This window comes from Dipodomys spectabilis, unplaced genomic scaffold (assembly GCF_019054845.1).
Source record: "Dipodomys spectabilis isolate Male_0828 unplaced genomic scaffold, ASM1905484v1 ptg000519l, whole genome shotgun sequence".
Taxonomy (NCBI): domain Eukaryota; kingdom Metazoa; phylum Chordata; class Mammalia; order Rodentia; family Heteromyidae; genus Dipodomys; species Dipodomys spectabilis.
Window position 1 is genome coordinate 596,623 of NW_024871196.1, and position 19,948 is coordinate 616,570.

General features: G+C 47.7%; 2 protein-coding genes across 2 annotated transcripts in view; one reads left to right on the forward strand and one right to left on the reverse strand.

Moving 5' to 3' along the window:
- The first annotated feature begins 219 nt into the window (after positions 1–219).
- Stra8 (stimulated by retinoic acid 8) lies at positions 220–15,674 on the forward strand. The gene is made up of 9 exons (XM_042670124.1): positions 220–300; positions 3,057–3,239; positions 8,550–8,625; positions 9,341–9,425; positions 10,082–10,273; positions 11,000–11,276; positions 12,960–13,033; positions 14,850–14,961; positions 15,588–15,674. The coding sequence occupies exons 1-9, from the start codon at positions 220–222 to the stop codon at positions 15,651–15,653; spliced, it is 1,146 nt and encodes a 381-aa protein (XP_042526058.1). The 3' UTR covers positions 15,654–15,674.
- Positions 15,675–19,466: 3,792 nt separating this feature from the next.
- Positions 19,467–19,948, reverse strand: part of LOC122099561 (solute carrier family 23 member 1-like) — a 30,859-nt gene continuing 30,377 nt past the window's right edge. Inside the window, exon 11 of the mRNA XM_042670125.1 lies at positions 19,467–19,725. Within this exon, the coding sequence (XP_042526059.1) occupies positions 19,467–19,725 (259 nt within the window). The remainder of the gene's footprint in view (positions 19,726–19,948) is intronic.

The following is a 19,948-nucleotide window of genomic DNA, read 5'->3' on the forward strand; positions in this document are numbered from 1 at the left end:
TCTAAAGCATGTTTTCTTCCATCTGAGCTTTTGAAAGGCCGTTTCTTAGTCCTCCCTCTTGCATTTCTTCTTTCCCTATGACCTGTGCGGCGCTCTGTCCAGGGTGCCACCTTTCCTCCCACCCTCAGGATGAGCCTGTCTGATAGAGCCAGCGGCATCACCTCAGGATGAGAAACCCGGGCGAGTGGCAAGGCGGGAAGGTGAGAAGGTGAAAAGGTCATGCCCGCCCTGCCCTGCCCTTGCCCTGCCCTCGCCCTGGCGGCTACCCTAGGCTGCATCCCTCGGGAAAACTTGCGGCTGGTCTGTCCACTGCTCGACTCCCATTGGCCGGCCACCTCGCATCCCATTGGCTGAGGGGCGCAGAGATGGTGATGATTGGTTCGCACCCTGTGCAGAGGTGTCAGGTTCATCTCGTGCGGGGGGGGGGGGGGGGGGGGGGAACAGGAACCCCACGCTTCACTCCAGAGTCAGGCAAGGGGAGACACACGGCTGTCAGGACTCGGGCTAACTCCCGGTGTCCCGTGAGAGGAACTCGGTCTCAGTCGTGGGCTTGCTGCCGGCCTCCTCAGTGTGTGAGTATCCTGCCCGCGTATCCCCTGATGGATGGGCACCCCTGTTCCCAGGGTGCTTCCAACCCATGTATCCTAAGACTGCTCGTAGGCCACCTCGATTCCTACATAGTGGAGAACCAGTTTGAATGTTCCTCTTTTTAAAAAAAAAATCCCCATTTTCTTCTTTGATTTCTATTTACATATGCATACAAAGTCCAAAGGGAGCTGCCTGAGCGCTTTTAATATGTCATCCAGTGTGTTGGAACTTTCATTTAGTATAGGTTTTGCTAATGAGAATAGGCCACAATGAAAAGTTTTGTGAAGTGATGTGTGTGTGTGCGTGTGTGCACGAGGGTCCTGAGACTTGAACTCACTGCTTGGGCGTTGTCCCTGAACTTAATTTGCTCAAAGCTAGTTCTCTACTACTTGAGCCAAGCTCCACTTCCAGCATTTTTAAAGCAGTTCATTGGAGATAAGAGTCTCATGGACTTTCCTGCCCAGGCTGGCTTTGAACCACAATCCTTAAATCTCAGGCTCCCGAGTAGCTAGGATTGCAGACATGGGCCATCAGCAGCTGGCTTGTGTCTTTTAAGGATTAAAGGTTTCCTGCTACTGGGAAGTAGAAACTGGGAGGACTGAATTGTGAGGCCAAGCCTGGGGAGGGAGAGAGAAACAACCCCCTCCCCCCCCCCACACACACTCATTAAAGCCAGTACAAGTCATTCCAGATACCAAAAGATCATAGGAGGACCAGAGTTAGAGCCTTAGCCCAGGTTTAAAACTGAGAGAATCTATCTGAAAAAATACCTAATGGGCTGAGGACATGGCTTAAATGGTAGAGGGCCTGAATAGCAAGGGAGGGGCCTCCTTAAGACATATGTTAAGGAATTCTCTGCCAGCTGTACAAGGAATTAGAGTGGGTAGAGAAAAAACTATAGCATAGAGCTCCATCCCCAGGGTCTGAAAGTTAACAGCATTTCAATAGCCTTGAAAATCAAGACTATCCCAATTTTCCCCTCCCTCTCACTTGTATTCTTTCAAGAGAAACGTTTGTTCTTCTGCCCGTTGACCTCCATTCTATTTTATTTTACCACAGAAAACAAAATTTCAAATCAATAAAATGAACTTGAAAAGAATGCTTCTGGAGGACAAGCTCTCAATAAGTTTAACATCTACTGGGCTTGATTCTCCCTTCTCACAGAGCAGGAAGACCCTTTCCTAGCCTCCCTGCCATGTTACTCAGTACCACCAAGGTGAAAAATGTATCCCAGCTCCTCACCCAGAGACACCTAAGGCAGATGGAATGAGGTTGAAGCTATGGCTTCAGCTAGCCACAAACCTCTGGTGCTAGTCCTATTCCTTGAGGTGGGAGCTGTGAAGGCCGAGAGCCCTGGCTGCCCATAGATTTAATGGAAAAGTCTGCCCTCTATAGGAGAGGCATAGAATTGCAACCTATACACCCATTTAGGCACACACACACACACACACACACACACACACACACACACACACACACACACACACACACACACACACACACACACACACACACACACACACACACACACACACTCCACACACTCCACCCAAGCTGAGTTTTTCCAGCTATAGCATCCTTATATTTTCAACTATCTCCCCAAAAAACAGATCTAAATCAATGTATGCAAACCCTGGCCCAAGTCATGCGGGACTGAGTTCAGGGAAGAGTGGACCCAGCAGACACTTCCCATCCTAATCCATCCAAAATCCCAGCATTGAAGAGTGACCTCCGTGCCAGGCGGGGAATATACAGGTGATGAAAATGCAGGCCTTCTGCTCAAAGAGCTGGAGGGGCTGTGAGGAGCATCTCTCTTCTGTGTGAAGGAGTGAGGTCTTTCTTGATAGAGGGAGGCAAGCTCAGGTAAGAGGCCTTCATCCCTCATGTCTCTCACCTGAGGAAGGGTTCCTGCTTTAGAAGCTCAAATGTGACAAAAGCCAACATAATGGTCTTCAACCTGCTGGAAGCAAGACAAGGCAAACCCATGACTGGTTTCCTATGAAGTGTCAGGTATTTCTTGCTTTCAAACAAATCTACAGTAGATACTTGGTGGGGATGGGTGGGTGGGTGTTCATGCATACCTATTTTCCCTCATCAAAGATGGACTATTTTCCGTTTTTAAGGTAGGGAGGATCAAACGGGGGGGGGGGGGACAGGGGGGGCCTGTTCATCTTGGAACAGGCTGTGAATCAGATGCCCTCCTGTGGCTACAGTCCTTGATCACAGAAACAAAACCCCTGGGGTAAACCCCAGCGCTCTCAATTAAAAGTCTAACATGGGTGGGCTCGTGATTTTAGGAATGGAACTTCAGTAAGAGATTTTGCGTCACCTGTGCTTTATTTGGTGTCTGTTATTCGTTGTAGTCCTTGGCATAGAACCTTTTACTCAGGAGCTATCAAGTAAAAGGTAGCCCAGTCTGTTTTTCTTTTTTCACCAATGTTTTTGAAAAGCATGACATTCTGTTGCAGCTTATGATGGCGTCCTGCGGAAAAGGTTCAGCAATGCCGCAAATAGTGATGAAGCGGCAGGAGTTGGAGCCTCGGGTGGCCCGCAGACGCCAGTCACAGGCCCGCCACCGAGCCACCCTGGTGATGCTCTTCAACGACCTAAGGAAGATTGTCTACTCCAAGTCTGACCTCACATCCTCAAAGGTACAGGGACCTGTGTGAGGAGGAGACACGTTTACGCACAGAAGAGCTGCGGAGGCAGACAAGGACTGCCGTGGAGCTGGCAGCCCTGCTGCCCATGTCTGAGGTTGTGCTAGGGGATGGTCAGTGAGCGGGTGCCTTGTCTACCTGCAGCAGACCAGTCTGACATGGAAGGGCAATTCTGGAAGCCTAGCCCTGGTGGCTCACACCTGTAATCCTAAGCTACTCAGGAAGTTGAGATCTGAGGATTGCAGTTCAAAGCCAGCCCAGGCAGGAAAGTCCTATGAAACTCTTATTTCCAATAAAACCACCAGAAAACCAGAAGTGGGGCTATGGCTCAAAGTGATAGAGCATTAGTCTTGAGCAAAAGATGTTAGGGACACTGCCCAGGCCCTGAGTTCAAGCCCCACCACCGACAAAAAAGAAGGAGGGGGCAAGTCTGGGCTGGAGGAGCAGATTGTTTAGCCAGAAACTTTGTGACTATCACTCTCATAGGCAAACAAACCTGCATGCAATTGACACACCATATACATATACACACAAAACAGGCATACGCACAGACACACACCATAACACTACCACACATTTACACCTATTCACACACATACACACACACTCAATCCACAAGGGCATGCCTCGGTTTTCGTGAACCCACAGGTCTTTCTCCTAGGCAACAAGGCTCACTAGTTAAGTAGATACCTTTTCTTAATCACATCTTTCTCTTCATACAGTTTTATAATTGGTAATTAGCAATAATACATTAATCCGTTGGAAGACCATGGGGGGAAAAGTCTGGGAAGGTGGAGGTTGGGGCAGAAGGAATGCGGTTTGTAGTAACAGAGGGAGCATTATAGGAACCAGAGAGAAGAGAGATCCTTTGAAAACTGTAGTTTTCCACCCTTGCATAACAGAGGAGGGAACCAGAGTTGAAGGACTTACCAGTTCGCATGGCAGGCCAGGAGTAAGTCCTATTCCTGTTCCAACTTGGCCTTCTTGCCCATTTCCTCCTCCATGGCCTACCCTTCTGTCCTGTGTCTGCTCCCAGTTGGCCTGTTTCCTCCCTGGCCTTTGTGGATATTAGACAATGGCGTCTGCTGAGCCTCTTTGAGCAGGTCTCTATTGTTTTTAGCTGGAGGAATCTCAAAAGAGACCCCATCTGCTCTTGTAGGGGGAGGGCTGGGGAGGAAAGCCAGGCTCAGGGACTCAGGGCCCAGCAGTGAGGCAGCGCATCCAGGCTTCTCTGCTCAGAACAGTTGACTGATGAAGGAATTGTTTACTGTACATTTACGGGGTACATGAAGACCCCAAATCTCCATCAATGGTCAATGGAAAAGTGTGCACAGACCAGTAATACAATCAAAGTAAAACAGGCATTCAGGGCCTCACAGCAAGAAGGACAAGTAAAGTCAAAGAGAAGCCGTGTGCACCCCTAGAATTTGGCCTCGTGATTTAGCAGGTAAGAGCACACTGCTTGTCTAGCCAATGAACAGGAAGCATTACCTTTGACCCCCAGTTACCACATCTGTCACATAGGGAGGGTACTGATCACTGCTCATCGGCCTGTGAGGGGGTTTACCGCACCCTCTAAGTGTAACTGGAGTCTTGAAAAGTTAGTATCATTCCAATCTCATTTGTTCCCTACAACTCCATCATTTGTATCATTCTCAGTTTACAGATCATGGACTTGAGTCTCACTGGAAAGTTTTTGTTGTTGTTGTTGTTGTTATACCTTGAATGGGATAGCCAGGAAGTGCCCTGGAACCCAGCTATTTCTCTGTAGTCTTCCTTTGACTACCCTACTGGAGGGTTTCACATGGAGAAAGGAGTTCTTGTATAAGAGCTATGGGGTAATGCAGTTTCATCATCTCTCTAGATCTGCTATTTAAAAAATAAAGTGCCATAGAGCAGTGCTAAAACTGGCTTACACGAGCAATAATTGAATGACATATAGTTCTGAAGGCTGGCAGTCCAAGACCAGCTTATCCACAAGGCTACGCTTCCTCTGACAGCTCTAGGAGGGAATTATTTTTTCCTCTATTATAGTGCTTCTGACATTTCCCCAGTAATCCTTGGCTTGTAGGTGTATTGTTCCAGCCATATGACCATGTTCTCCTGTGTCTTCATGTCATCTTTCCGTATGTGTGTCTGTCTCTCTGTCCATAGGTCACCAAATTGGGGTCCACAAGTCATATTCACAGGTGCCAGGGGTTAGGACTTACATGTTATTTGGGGCGAGGACCATAATTCAACGCAGTACAAAGGTCTTAAGAAAGTTAGCCTGCCAAAAATATTCCAGAAACTGAATTTCAGAGATGATTTTCTCTCCTTTCCCCGATACAGTAAGCATGCCAGCCATGCCTCTGAAAGCAGGATGTAAAGCCAAAGCAGGCCACATGAACTGTACAGAGCACCAGAGCCACCGTCTGACATGGCTCCTATAACAGAATGCCTTGGCCTGGCAATTTATAAACAACAAAATCATTTTGCTCACAGCTTTGGTGGCTGTGATGGCTAGATTCAGGTTTTCAACAGATTCAAGGTGGGGTGAAGGTTAATTGTCCAGTGTACCGATGGGACCTTTCTTGGTTTTGTTGTTGTTGTTGTTTTTTTAAATTAGTATCTGTAATTTAAAAGGAGGTTCATTTTGACATGTCCACATTTGCTTACAATGGACTGTGAGCAGATTCACTCCCTCTAGTGCTCTCCTTCCTCCTTCCTCCCCTCTTTACCCAAAGCAATCTCAACACGTTTCCTTGTTCTATTTCTATACATGTGCATAAAGTACTTTGACCATAGTTACCCTCCTTTTCCCTCTCCCTTGCCTTCCCTCCTTACTAGTCTGTCCCCCACTTTACAATCCTGTCATTCTTTTTAAAAATAATCTGTTAAGGGGCTGGGAAGGTGGCTCAGTGGTAGAGAGCTTGCCTTGCATGCATGAGGCCCTGGGTTCGACTCCTCAGCACCACATAAGCAAAAAGAAAAAAGCCAGAAGTGGCACTGTGGCTCAAGTGGCAGAGCGCTAGCCTTGAGCTGAAAGAGCTGAGGGACAGCGCCCAGGCCCAGAGTTCAGGCCCCACAACTGGACCCCCCCCCCAAAAAAAATCTGTTAACTGTTCAAAGAATTCAAACATTCAATTCCATGCATGTATCTATTACATTAATCTGGTTACTCTCTTGATTGCTCTTTTTTCTTCCACTTCTCCCTATTATTCAAGTCTTCAGTGAGTTCTGCTATGCCATCTTGATATACAATGTATTCCAATATCCTTTCCCTCTAATACTTGTGTGTGTGTGTGTGTGTTTGTGTTTACTGGGACTTGTCCTCAGAGCTTCACAGTCTTGATTGGCTTTTGCTACTCAAGACTGACATGCTACAATTTAAACTACACCTTGACTTCCGGCCTTTTGCTGGTTTACTGGAGATAAAAGACGCATGGACTGTCCTGGGTAGCCCTGAGCCACAGCTAGAATGACAGGCATGAGTCACCAGCACCTGGCATCTCTAACGATTTTAACCGTCTCTTTTCTTTTCTCTTAGTCTCCTGAAACAGTTCTGCAATCACAAGCATGCCCTCTCTATATGCATATCTCTGATTCTGTATGTATTTATGGATATATTTTCAGATGGCACCTTCTGTTGTGTCCTCCCATGGTCAAAGAAATAAACAAGCTTCCTTGGGAGTCCATTCGAGAGGGTTCTGCCCATGTGACTTCAACATGCCTGTAAAGGCTGCCCTCACCTTGAGAGTTAGGCTTCAACGTATATACTTGGGAGGACACAAACATGTAAGCCTAACAGGCTGGAGCATCATCTTCTCACTCCCCAAAAACAAGCCCAAGATTCTGGCCACCAGTTGACTCCACATTCTGAGTCCCAGAACTACTTCAGCAGAACATGTAGAACCCAGGGGTGGGCCTTTGCTCTAGGAGTGCTCCATGAGTGTTCATAGAGCTCGAGATGACCATCCTACCACTGGCCCATCATTCCCGTCACCTTGTCTTTGTGTTGGCAGAACACTATGCTCCCAGCTCCTCTCAAGTCTCCTCTATATGTACCATCACCATCCCTAGGAATTTAGAATTGCAACACTTAAACTGCTGCCCCATGCCTTGGTGCCTTCTCCCACTCCCATTCCTCACCCTGATCACATCTGGCTAAAAGGTACCCTAAGTGAGCCCTGCTGGTCGCCCACCCCTTCTGCCCTGACTCATGTGGTTAGCTGTACCTTGGAGACTCTATGTCAAAGCTCTGCCTGGCTCACTCTGCTCCCTATCTTGCTTCATAGAGTGCTCTTGACCCTTCTAGTTGGAATACTCTCCACTACCCTTTGCTTCTACTTAGTCCTTACTGGGTTTTACCTGGTGTTGGTTGGCTGTTTCCATACCTGCCTTCTCTGTTAGAATGTTGGTAACCTGAAGTAGGGACTTAGCATAGACATTCTGAAGAATGTCTGAAACCCCTGATGATATGGGTGGTCAGCTTAACAGAGAACACACAGTGCTGCTTGTAGTTGCCATTTGGTTTAACTAATGTTACACATGGAAAAGAGGGAAGGGCCGGGCACTGGTAGCTCATGCCTGTAATCCTAGCTGCAATCTGAGGATCGCAGTTCAAAGCCAGCCCAGGCAGCAAAGTTTGTGAGACTCTTATCTCCAATTAACCACCAGAAAACCAGAAGTGGTGCTGTGGCTCAAGTAGTAGAGTGCTTGCCTTGAGCTGAAGAGCTGAGGGACAGTGCCCAGTCCCAGAGTTCAAGTCCCATGACTGACAAAAACAAAAACAAAAACAAAGGAGGGATGGAAGAAAGAAAGTAAAACGAAGGGAAATGAAGAGGACAGTGGGAAGGACACAGGGAGGGGAGCAAAAAGCGTTGATAGAGGATTTTTCAGATCATCTAGAATATATGCATTTAGCTAACAAATAGTGTGAGAATAGCGCATTAGATACTAACCAGCCGGTGATACACCACATTTGAACAGAAGGCTGGCTGGATGCAAGCCTAAGGTTGCGCCAAGGTAGATAATGGATGCATTCACCCATCGGTGCGCCCTTAGCGTCTTACCTCACCTGGGTCATCCGTCTTTGTACTCCACCAATAGTTTGCTGAAGGCAGCTGTATTTCAGTGGAGATCCATTTCTAAAGCACATGTGAGATTCCATGTCTTCTGTGCATGGAACAGACCCCCTGTCCTTTTCACTGACGAGGTCAAGGAGGAGACTTTGCATTTGAGGAAATATCACCTAGAGGGGGGAGGGGTTTCCTGGGATCCACAAAACTAGTGTTTTCATCAGTGGTCTGTCTCTATCCTCAGTGGCAGGTTCTGAATAAGGCGAAGGATTATATTCAAGGACTGGAACAAATGCTGGATAATTTGCTAAAGCTAAAAGGTAATAGCTGGCTCTCTAGAGAAAATTAAAAATAAATTTGGCCATGTACCAGTGGCTCATACCTGTAATCCTAGCTGACTCAGGAGGCTGAGAGCTAAGATCACAGTTCAAAGGCAGCGCGGGTAGCAAAGCCCTTGAGGCCTTTCTCTCCAACTAAAAAAGCCAAAAATGAGCTATAGTTCATGTGGTAGAGCACCAGCTTTGAGCAAAAAAGCTAGGGACAGTGTCAAGGCCCTGAGTTCAAGCAAGCAGGAAAGAAGGAAGGAAGGAAGGAAGGAAGAAAGAAAGAAAGAAAGAAAGAGAAGAAAGAAGGAAGGAAGGAAGGAAGGAAAGAAAGAAAGAAAGAGAGAGAGAGAGACTAAAACAAAGATTAGGTTACACAAATACTTATTGAAGGCCTACCATGTGCCAGACACTGTGTTTGGGCTTTAATTGAGATTGATACTCCTTCCTCTAGGGGTAGATTGTAGTCTGGCAGAACAGACAGGGGTCACCAGACTGTGTTAACTTGGTGAGTTCCTTAAATGGGCACTCCTGAAAGCACCTGATCTCACCCTGAGAGTCCAGAGAGGAAGTGGGCCAGTGCTTGTCCTGTGCTCTCTTCATACCAAGAAGGAAAGGTGGAAAATGGGATGTGAACTCCTTAAAACTGAATCTGGGAGGGTGACAGGAACAGCTTGACCAAAAACCTCACTCGCCTTCCACTCCCTGACAGAATCCCTCAACCTGAATGATGGGAATGCCAAGAGCTTAGAGGAAATCAAGGAAGTATATGCCAGAATGTACTCTGGAGACAATGGGTAAGACGCAGGAAGCATGGAAGCCTGCCATCTTACAGGGCAGCCTTCAGTGCTGTGTTGCTACAACCCAGAGCATACACAATGCTTAAAGCTGCTATTCACTCACCTGTAATAGTCTATTCCTGGTGATAGCTCTTTTCTCTGTTATCCTAATACTACTGACTTTTGATGGTGTATTTGCAATCTAGTTAAGTTCCTTTGTTAGTTCTGGTCATACCCTTGTAAATTCATAGGGATTTTCTACATAAATAATCACAGTGTCAGTATACAAAGGTACTTCATTTCTTCTTTTCCAAACTCTGTAGCTGTTTTCTTTTTCTTGTCTTATTGGACAGGCTCAAGATGCAAGTGTGTTTCAACATCTCAAGTAAAGGAAGTTCCTCTGTATTTCTAGTTTGGCTTAGAATCATTATGATTTTATCAATTATTTCTCCCAATTCTAATCTACTGAGATAATCTATCATCTATAGATTTCACTGGTTGATTTTCAAATGCTGAACTGGCCACCTTCCATTCTTAAGACAGAGGCCATTCAGCCTTAGCATATATAAATGGATTATATGTAATGTTGCTAGAATTGTGTTCATATTTTCTGTGTGCATGTTCAGTAGGGATATTCATCTATGATACTGTCTTTATTTATTTTTTTTTGCCAGCTGGATCTTAGATAATTTTCCTCAGAATGGCTCCTTCCTCTTATGTCCAACTGACACCGTGGGGAAAGAGGAAGCTGAGGAAGAAGATGAGGAAGAACAAGAAGAGGAGGAAGAAGAGGAAGAAGAGGAGAAAAAAATAGACATCACCTCTTCTCCAGTTGCTACATCCCCAGAGCTCCTGGAATTTGAGCGGTGTGAACTGCTGGGTGGGGTTGTTGCATACACATGTTGGGGAGGGGAGGGGGTGTCTGCTATGCATTGTACCTCCTGCTGTGCACTGTAGCTGCATACTGTAGCTGTGTTTATGATAGACTCCAAGTATGGCTCAAACCAAGTTTTAAATCATAGAAACTTTGAAGTTTCCATGTAGGAGAAGCTTGGGATAGGATGGGCCATAGGGCTAGACAAAATAATCTCAAAGCTACATTTGTATAGCGAAGACATTGGTTTAAATTTGGACCAAGTATTTAGTGGGGGACAGGGTAGGGAATGAAGTATTTAGTGACAACAGTGATTAGTTATAGGTAAACCCCTCCTGTCACCACACATGTGCCCACAAGTCTATTTTCAGACTCTTCTCTGGTACCTCAAAGAAAAAAAATGGGGACCAAATGTCTCAGATTGCCACTGACATGATCTTCTCCACACTCAAGACCCCATACTGGCTTCTGGAAGCCTTGGTATGATGGACGGGGGCGCGCTCCTCAGCTGAATCTTCCAGGCCCCAATAAAAACAGGAACAGGATACTGGCAAAACTTGGGGAGGGGACCCAAATACAAATCCATGTCCTTCATAGCCCCAAGATAGCTTCTGTACCCCCCAAAGTCAGGGCTAGAGTATGATCAGCCATGGCTGCGGCCATGAGTGGGATCCTGGGATCGACTCCAGGTCTGAGAGAGGTACCACTTCCCTTTCAGGTACCTCAACTTTTACAAGCAGACGATGGACCTTCTGACATGGCATAGCATCATCTCCTCGCAGGAGGTGATGCTCCCCGCTGTCTCGGCGGCCATCTCCCGCCTGTGGCAGATCCTCTCTGAGGAGTCGAAGGCCAGCCTCCTGCAGGCTTGGACACAGAAGCACAGCAGCCTCACTGGTGCCAGCCTGGAGTCCACCTATGCAGAGGACAGCACCAAGGACAGCGGAGTGGACAGCCAGGGAGCCAGCTGCTCACTGGTATCTACCCCTGAGGAGGTGAGCGGACCTGAAGGGGAGACTGTGGGAGGTGCTGGGTTGGCTGGCATCCTCCGCCCGGGGTGCCTCTGGATTTGGCTGGGGTCACTTATCAAGCCTGAGGAGCCATTTGGATGCGAGTTACACCAGGAGGTTTTCTTCTCTGCCTCATCTCTGTGACCCCCGAAGACTTTGCTCTTTCTCCAGGGCTTTCTATGGATCTTTGGAAGAGAAAGTTTAGGTTGTATCAGGAGGACCCTCTGGCTCCCAGTGACCTGACTAGTTAATGTCTTGACTCGTCCACGGCTCCCCTGGGACTCAGATTCCTCCCTTCTCGCTGCTCTGCCCGTCTTAGGACTGGTTTCTCACCCTTCTCTCCCACCCTGTAGCTGTGGAATGACAGCTAAGTCAACACAGCCATCATACTTCCTCCTTTACACCAGGGAGAGAAGGAAAGACTTCCCCTGAGGAAGAACTGCTCTTCCTATTTCTACCATACCCCTCCTCCTTCTCCTCTCATTGGCTAGATTAGCAGTCTACTCAGCCAGTGAGTGTCAGTTGAAGATGCCATGAGGACCAATCAAGAGTAGTTCCTGAGAGGCTGTCATTTCCCACCTGAGCAATCATTACCACCACTCAGAGAAGATGAAGCAACCCTGACACTCACTATCCATATACGTCTCAGCTTTTGAGCAGTTAGAACAGCCACCCTCTCCAAAGCAGAGCATCAGATGACATTAGTCGTAACCTTGTTCTGAGGTCAGAGTTCTTCCAGAACTAGGAGAGTCTTAGGAGAATGCTGCTACCTCACAGGCTGAGGCTGCCTGCTGCCTTCACCTTCTGTCCCAAAGGGCAGACAAATCTTTATTCTTTGAACCTGCCCTGTGCTTTCTAGGACACTTAGCATCTGTGGGCACCACAGCTTACCTTTCCAAATGGCCAAAGGGATGGTCTCCTGTGTCTTCTCTTTGGAGTCAAGGAGCCTCAATGGGCTTCTGACCATGGGGACATAGTTCTGGAATCTCCCTATCCTTCTAGAAGTTTTCACAGCCATTAGGCCCAATGCCAAGAGAGAGACTCAGTCCCATCTTCCATTTTACAGGCTTAGCAGAAGGAGTGACTTGCCTGGATGCCCCGTTCCTACTGCAGTTACTGATTGCTTTCCCCATGCTGTAGATGGTTGGCTCTTTTCTCTGCTTCTCTCCTGAATCACTTGTGGAGTTTAGTAACCAGACTGAATCAAAATTCCCGAGAGTGACGTCCTCAGGAACTCCTAGTGTACATATGCCATAGTCAGATGGCTACTTAGAACAACCCCAATCTCAGTCCACCAGCCTTAGGCCTCTGTTCTTCTTCTAATGCTAGACCCAGAGTTCTCCTCTATCGCAGCTCTAGCCAAGCCAGTTAACCAGCAACCCACAGAACTCGAACAGGAAGATTTGAATGACCAGCCAGGCTCAATGTCTTCAAAGCTCCCATGTGCCTAGATCAAACAGAAAGAAAATCTGTACTAAAAGCCTGAGCAGTTTCGTCAAATCAACTCTGTGTGTGTGTGTGTGTGCGTGTGTGTGTGTGTGTGTGTGTGTGTGCGTAATTACATGAATCTGTCAGCATACCATTTATATACCTACCACCCAGCAGTATCAAGCAGGCTTTGAACTGACCAACTAGTTCTGACATGTGAAGTTCTGTGCTTTCTTTCAGATCCTTTTTGAGGATGCTTTTGATGTGGCAAGTTTCCTAGACAAAAATGAAATTCCAAGTACATCTAGCTCCAGGTAAAGGAAAGCAGTGTGAGATAGCATGTGTAAGTGTGAGTGTGCAAATATTTGTGTGTGTGATGTGTGTGTGTGACTGCAAGTATGGATGTAGGTATGACAGTGCACATCCATGGTTGTGATATTGGATGTGTGTGTGTGTGTGTGTGTGTGTGTGTGTGTGTGACGGGACTGTGCGTGTATGTATGTGCAAGTGTGTGTGCATGCATGCAGTTCCTGCTGGAATGTTTTGCGGTCTTTTCTCTGAAGCCTCAGAAGGACGCAACACGGTGGAAATTTGCGGGAGAGGGGGGGGTGTGCCCCAAACATTGTGCTATAGTGCTGGGATGACATGTCTGCAACATCCTCAGAGAGAAAGCGTTCTCAGAGTTAGGAAATACCAGGTTGTCAGTTCAAAGTGGTGAGAACATTTTGCCCTGTTTTCCCAGGGTGTCTTGATCCTGCTTATTCCTGCTCAGGGCAGCTACAGCCCTGCAACAATTCCATTGTTAGATGAAATGACGTGGATTGGGTAGCCTATAAAGAGGAGCTATTTATTTATTTATTTGCTAGACAAACAAAGGAGGGAATGGCTGACTCGGGAGAAAAGATGCAAACTACCATCTGGGAAGATTGAAAACAAGCAGCAGCTTGGCTCAAGCCATTCCCAAGGGGCTTTTCTAGACAGTCTAGGACAGAAATCCTCTGGGTGTGACATGAAGAGCTGTAGTCTTGTGACCCATGGGCACAGCCCCTTTTGGCACTGTACTGGTGTCAATGCTGCAAAGAAGTCAGGGAGTTTTTCTGCCTTGGGAGTATACATGACATTCACATCCCTGGGGTCTAAATGAATCATCATTGTCTTGTCCATAGGAGGCTGGGCATCCAGGAGCCAGAAGGCCAGGCAGCTGTAATTAGGCCTGGTGACCTAGGCAGTATGGTTCCTCCACTCCTTGAGGTGCAGGGTTGTCAGAAGGCTCTGTTTTCCGTGGACAGCTTATGTAATGGTGCATGCTTTTTCAGCTGTGTGGAAGGGGTTTTGTTGTTATTATTTGATAGGGTTTTTTTTTGGCAGTTAACTAGCCAGAAGTAGACATTCCTATTTCTGCACTGGACTTAGGCTCTGCTTCTCAGTTGCTAAATTATACTTGCCAAGAATTATTTGGAACTTCTTACCCTGCTGATGGAACAACAACAACAACAATTTTTTTCAATCCTACTAAAAATTCTTTTCCTGCCTTCCCTAGAAAAGGCACAGCTTGCTACCAGTGGGCTCCTAGACTACCCGTGGAACCTCTTCCCAGGAAGCAGTGAGGGCAATATGCCTGCTGACCTATTCCACTCACAGCCTCTATGCTTTAAGGCTCTGGATGCCCAGGGCTTCTCCTCTCGTCCCTAAAAGACCGTGGGGAATGGTGCCTTGCAGAAGGGTCTTGACACATGTGCACTGTTCAGGGACCTGTCATGGGACTGAATTCCAATATAACGTGCATCTTGAGCTGCTTCTGCAGGAAGAGGCAGACTCAGAACTATGGGCACTGCCGTAGGAGGCTGACTGGGAGCTAGAGATCTTGCTCCTTTGTCCCAGAGGCCATTTCAGGCACAAAAGCCAGTGTCACCACCACTGTCTTGCTTTTCTGTGTAGGTCCAGATATGTCATTTAAGTACAGGCAAGACAGATCTTTCTAGAAGAGCTCCAGATTGTTCCAGAATTTAACTGTTTAGAAGTATTCAATTCACAGTGTCATTCAAGATTTTATTTTGTAAAGAGTGATGGCGGCAACCAGAGGTGAAAAGTGAGGATTGTAAATATTTTCGGTTGCTTCTTTCTGTTCAGCTCCATGTATACTCACTTCAATCCCGAGAATACCCAGGAGAAGTTTCAGCTGTACATGCAGATCATTGAGTTTTTCAAAGACCTCAGTAGCAGTGATGTTCAGGTAAAAGAGGTAGGTTACAGCAAGATGCCGTGGAACCTCAGCCCCACTCCTTTATGTTGGCAGAAAAGGTGTTGCGGGGGGGGGGGGGCTTACCAGTTCTCACCCTGATCACCCCAGGAGTGGCACTGAACATACACATCCTTTGTTGCTATCTGGCATGGAGTAGCCTGAATTGCTGCTGTACATCTTCCTTTCTGGCCTGCATCATGGATGACCAGTTTCAGTCTTAATGCTTCCTAGGATGCCCAGGGCATCCTAGAGACAAAGGGGTGGCCTCCAAGGGAGAGCTATATATAGACTTTCTGAAGCAGGGACCAGATCCTAGGGCCCAACTTGTAGCAAGCACTCACAACTGTTATGTGACATCTTTTCAAAAGGTTGAGCTATGTCATCCTCTTCCAAAAAACCACAATACTATCTGGAGTCATCTTCTGAAAGATAGTTTCCGCAACTCCCAAAGCCACTCTTAGAGCAGATGGTGGTAAAAGTCACAGGGGTCTGGCGAGGAGGTCATTCCTGAACTCCTCATCATGGGGGGAGTAGTTGTGTTAGTCGCTAGGAGACAGGACCGCTCAGATTCACAACCATGGATTTATTTCCTTCACCCAAATTTCCTTCCACCCTGTGTTTTGCAGGAGCCAGTTGATGAGGAGATGATTATGTTGAAGTGCATGGAGACCTTTGATGATGAAGATCTGTAATGCAGATGAGCCTGCAGGGACATGAGTTAAAAGTGGGGTGGGGTGGGGCAGTTTCCATGTTTGAATGCTAGCAGCTATAGTTACACTTGCTTTGGCCTTCCAAGGCACTCTGGAATCATTCCAAAAATGTTTTAAAGTTTGTTTGTTTTTTCATTTCTGATATAAAGTAAAGAGAAGTGCGGCTCTGTGATGGTGTTTGGTGGTTGTTTGGCACAAAGAGCTGGCCTATAGCAAGGCACATATCCACTCTGCCCCCATCCAGGAGCCATACCAAGTGCAGCTTAGGCCCAAGCCATGAGTCTTCCAAGAAGAGGCTAAGTAAACCAGACATGGTGGTGCATCTGCCTGTATTCCCAGAGACTCAGGAAGCAGAGGTAGGAAAATCTTGGACAAGGCCAACCCAAAAATTAGGAGTATAAGACCAAAACCAAATGGGGGAGAATGACAGAAGGGATGGCAGTTGTTAAGAAGTATTGTTCTCATAACCTGACCTATGGAATTGTAGCCTTTTTGGTTCAACTACTTAATGATAAAATAAATTTTAAAAAATGTTTTAAAAGGACAAGTGTATGTAGAATGGGGGCTAAAAAGGGGACCAAGAAGTCAGGCACCAGTAGCTCATACCTGTAATCCTACCTACTCAGGAGGCTGAGATGCCATTCAAAGCTATCCCTGGCAGGAAAGTCCCCCCAGAAAACTGGAAGTGGCACTGTGGCTCAACATGGTAGAGTGCTATCCTTGAATGGAAAAAGCCCAGGGACAGCACCCAGGCCCTGAGTTCAATCCCCATGACTGATAAATGAAAGAAGAAGAAGAAGACCAAGAAAACCAAGGCAGTGAAAAATCTCCATATGTATTTAACTATTATTACTATTAAGATAAACATCTTTCTGTATTTCACTTCAATTCTGTTAAGATATTCCTACTTATGGATGAAAATGTTTAATTAACATTCTTGCAACTCTTTTTTTTTTTGGCCAGTCCTGGGGCTTGAACTCAGGGCCTGAGCTTCTTTTGTTCAAGGCTCACACTCTACCACTTGAGCCACAGCGCCACTTCTGGCTTTTTCTCTTTATGTGGTACTGAGGAATCAAACCCAGCGCTTTGTGCATGCTAGGCAAGCACTCTACCAGTAAGCCACATTCCCAGCCTTCTTACAGCTCTTTTGAGTCTCATGACAGCAGATCCAATGGCTGTGGACTTTGATCATCACATAATGCATTCAATTCATTGAAGGCCTTCATAGCAAAAGACTGAGCTTCTCAGCAGAAGAAGAATTTCTACCAATAGATGTCTGGACTCAGCCTCCTGATCCAGCAGCTCACACTGCACATTTTAGTCTTGTTCCCACGACAGCCTGAGGCCTTACCTTAAATCTGCTTGTGTGCATGCATGCGTGCGTGTGTGTCTCTGCGTGTGTGTGTGTGTGTGTGTGTGTGTGTGTGTGTGTGTGTGTATACATCTCATTGCTTCTGTTTCTCTGGTGAGACCCGATGAATGGGCTGGTGTATACAGAGAAAGACTCACCAGGCTCTTTCCAGTTCTAAGTCACCAAGTGAAGGCCTCTGAAGTGCTGTGCTCTGACCATGTGGGAGGCTGGCACTTAGGTTAAGTGTCGGGATTCCACTTCAGTCCTGTCTCCAACACCTCAACTCTCAAACTTTCAAAGACTCTGAAGACTGGGGATGTGCAAGAATGGAGCCATGCCTTGCACTCCTGGTACAGCTAACAAAATGATCACACCCAACATGGGGGCCTCCTAGGCAGCTGGGCAGGCTGGGCCTTGGGACTCAGGAGATGCTTGAACAGTATTAGAAAGGAAGGAAACAGGTGGCATTTAGGTGGACACCCCTGTCACTCAGCAAGTCAGGAACAGGTCAGGGCTTAGGAACGCTCAAGTGAAGAAAAATGTGTGTTTACAAAAGGTCTGAACACAGTAAACCCTAAGCAACAAGCCTGTGGCCAGACCCCACCCCGACCCCCAGCCCTCCTAGCTGTTCCTGACCCCACCTTTGTCTTGTTGAGTCTGGGGCTGTGATTTCATTCTGAAACATGTGCCAAAGGCCTCTGGGAAGAGAGGACCTTAGCAGATTGCTGGGGTATCCCTTCTCTCTACAGCCATGTACTGGAGTGATGACCCCACTATTATGCCTCAGCCCATCACCTCTGCTACCTCCTCCTGTGCTAACTGGCAGGATGAGACTGACTGATGTAGAAAGAGTCTTGGGAGGAGGAATGGAAAACAACTAGCATGTGAAGACAGCTTTATGCAGCAGACCCACCCAGGCTTGGGCCATCTCCCAGTAGGGTTCTGCAGGGGGAGGAGGCTTATCACTGATTGCATAAAAGTAATTGTCAGCACAAGACAATACGTTGGAAATCATCTGTACAACTTGGATGGAGGAAGATTGGGGGGAGGGGAAGTAGGAGAAAAATGAGGGAAGGGGTATCAAGTTTGACAGAAAAGTACTTATCACCTGATGGCAACCCCTCTGTACATCAGCTTGACAATAAAAACAATAATAATAATGTCAGATTTTATCGTAAACGAACTGCAGACTGTCTTCTAAGAGCCAAGCATAAAATCAACCAAAAAATACTTGCATTGGCGATGGAAAGTAAAACGTTATCAGCAAAATCATTTCCTTAGAATACATGACCTTTCACTCACTGATATTTCCCACCTGGAAAAAACCTTCACATAGATCCTGAAGTCAAGTGGGGGTTCCCGTTCCCCACGCAGGGGCTCCCACCCCAGGTGCACTAGGACAGTGTGCTCTTGGGGGACTTGAATGACGATGACAATGGCTCTGGAAGGAAAGACAGAGCATGAGATGGGGCAATGCCCCCAACACTGGCACAGCGCGCTGGCCTCCACCTGTGATCCGTTTGTGCCAGTCCTGGGGCTTGAACTCAGAGACTCATATTCTCCTGGGCTTCTTCTGCTCTGGGTTAATGCTCTACCACTTGAGCCACCCAACTCTGCTTCTGGCTTTTTAGTAGTTTATTGAAGATATGCATCTCATGGACTTTCCTGCCCTGGGTGGTGGTCTTGGCCTCCTTCATCTGGAAACGCCTGCTCTACCCGGAAGGGGTGTGACATCCACAAATGCTTCCTGGCATCTTCAGGACTGTTTTTCTTGGGGCGAAGCTGGCCCAGGTGTGGAAAGAAGAGGAGTGTGCTGGGATCACATGGTTTTTTGTTTGTTTGTTTGTTTGTTGTCAGTCATGGGGCCTGAACTCTGGGCCTGGGTGCTTTCCCTCAGCTCTTCAGCTCAAGGCTAACACTCTACCACTTGAGCCACAGCGCCACTTCTGGCTTTTCTGCTTTATGTGGTGCTGAGGAACTGAACCCAGGGCCTCAAGGATGCAAGGCAAGCACTTTACCACTGAGCCACCTCCCCAGCCCAGATCACATGTTTTTATTTCCTGTGCCTCAATGCTTGTGGCTCAGGGAAGAGATGGAAAGGCCACAGGGCCTCTGTCTCTTGCAGAGAACTGTTGGCGCCATCTTTCAGCTAACCGCCCAACCCCATCCCTGCCTTACCCCAGTCCCTGCCAAGCACAGTGGAAAAGCCACTGTGTGGACACCAGCCATGCCTGGGGACAGCAGGGTGTCCTGAGGGCCAAGGTGGTGACCAGAGCACCCAGCCCAGGATCTTCATCTTTGGTGTCTTGGCCACCAGGATGCCCAGGCACCCTTGGGGGGGAGGCAGGGGACACCTCCCCCTGGAAAGCAGGACTTTGCATTCTGGGTGGGCCGATGGGTAAGTGATTAGGTCTGGCCAGGCCAGGCCAGCCAGGGGTCAGCTCTCATAAAGGACATTCTCTGACCCTCTGCAGGTGTCTTCCGGAGGTGGAGATGTTGGAGTACACGGTGGACTGGCTCATGCACATCTCATCTTGCTCACAGCGGTCCAGCTTGGGGCAGAAGGGAAGGACCTGGGTGCAGCGGGATGTGCAGAACGCAGTGCCGAGCCCCCAGGGAAGGCCGTAGACCGCCGAGGCCCTCACCGTCTCCTCAGACTCCTCCTGGATCTGGTTCCATGCCAGGAGACCTCGTTCCTCCGGAGATCCTGAGGTGAGACCACTAGGAGTCAAGACTGGTAGTGCTCAGTTCCACCTGATGGGGGCTGCAGGAACTACCAGCGCCTCCTCCAGGCACAAGTAAAACCTCCCCTCCATGCCTGGCACAGGGTGCCCCCTCCCCGGCCCCTTCTTCCTCCTCCCCCTCCCAGCCCTCCCCATCCTCCACTCCCCAAACGCCATCTCTAGGGACACAGCTCCTCGCATCT

Bases quoted from the DNA above. Each gene is read 5' to 3' on its own strand.
- Stra8 (XM_042670124.1), top strand. From the start codon at position 220: ATGCCCGCCCTGCCCTGCCCTTGCCCTGCCCTCGCCCTGGCGGCTACC. The intron at 10,274-10,999 runs GTGTGAACTGCT...CTTCCCTTTCAG, and splicing joins GAGCTCCTGGAATTTGAGCG to GTACCTCAACTTTTACAAGC. The intron at 14,962-15,587 runs GTAGGTTACAGC...TGTGTTTTGCAG, and splicing joins GTGATGTTCAGGTAAAAGAG to GAGCCAGTTGATGAGGAGAT.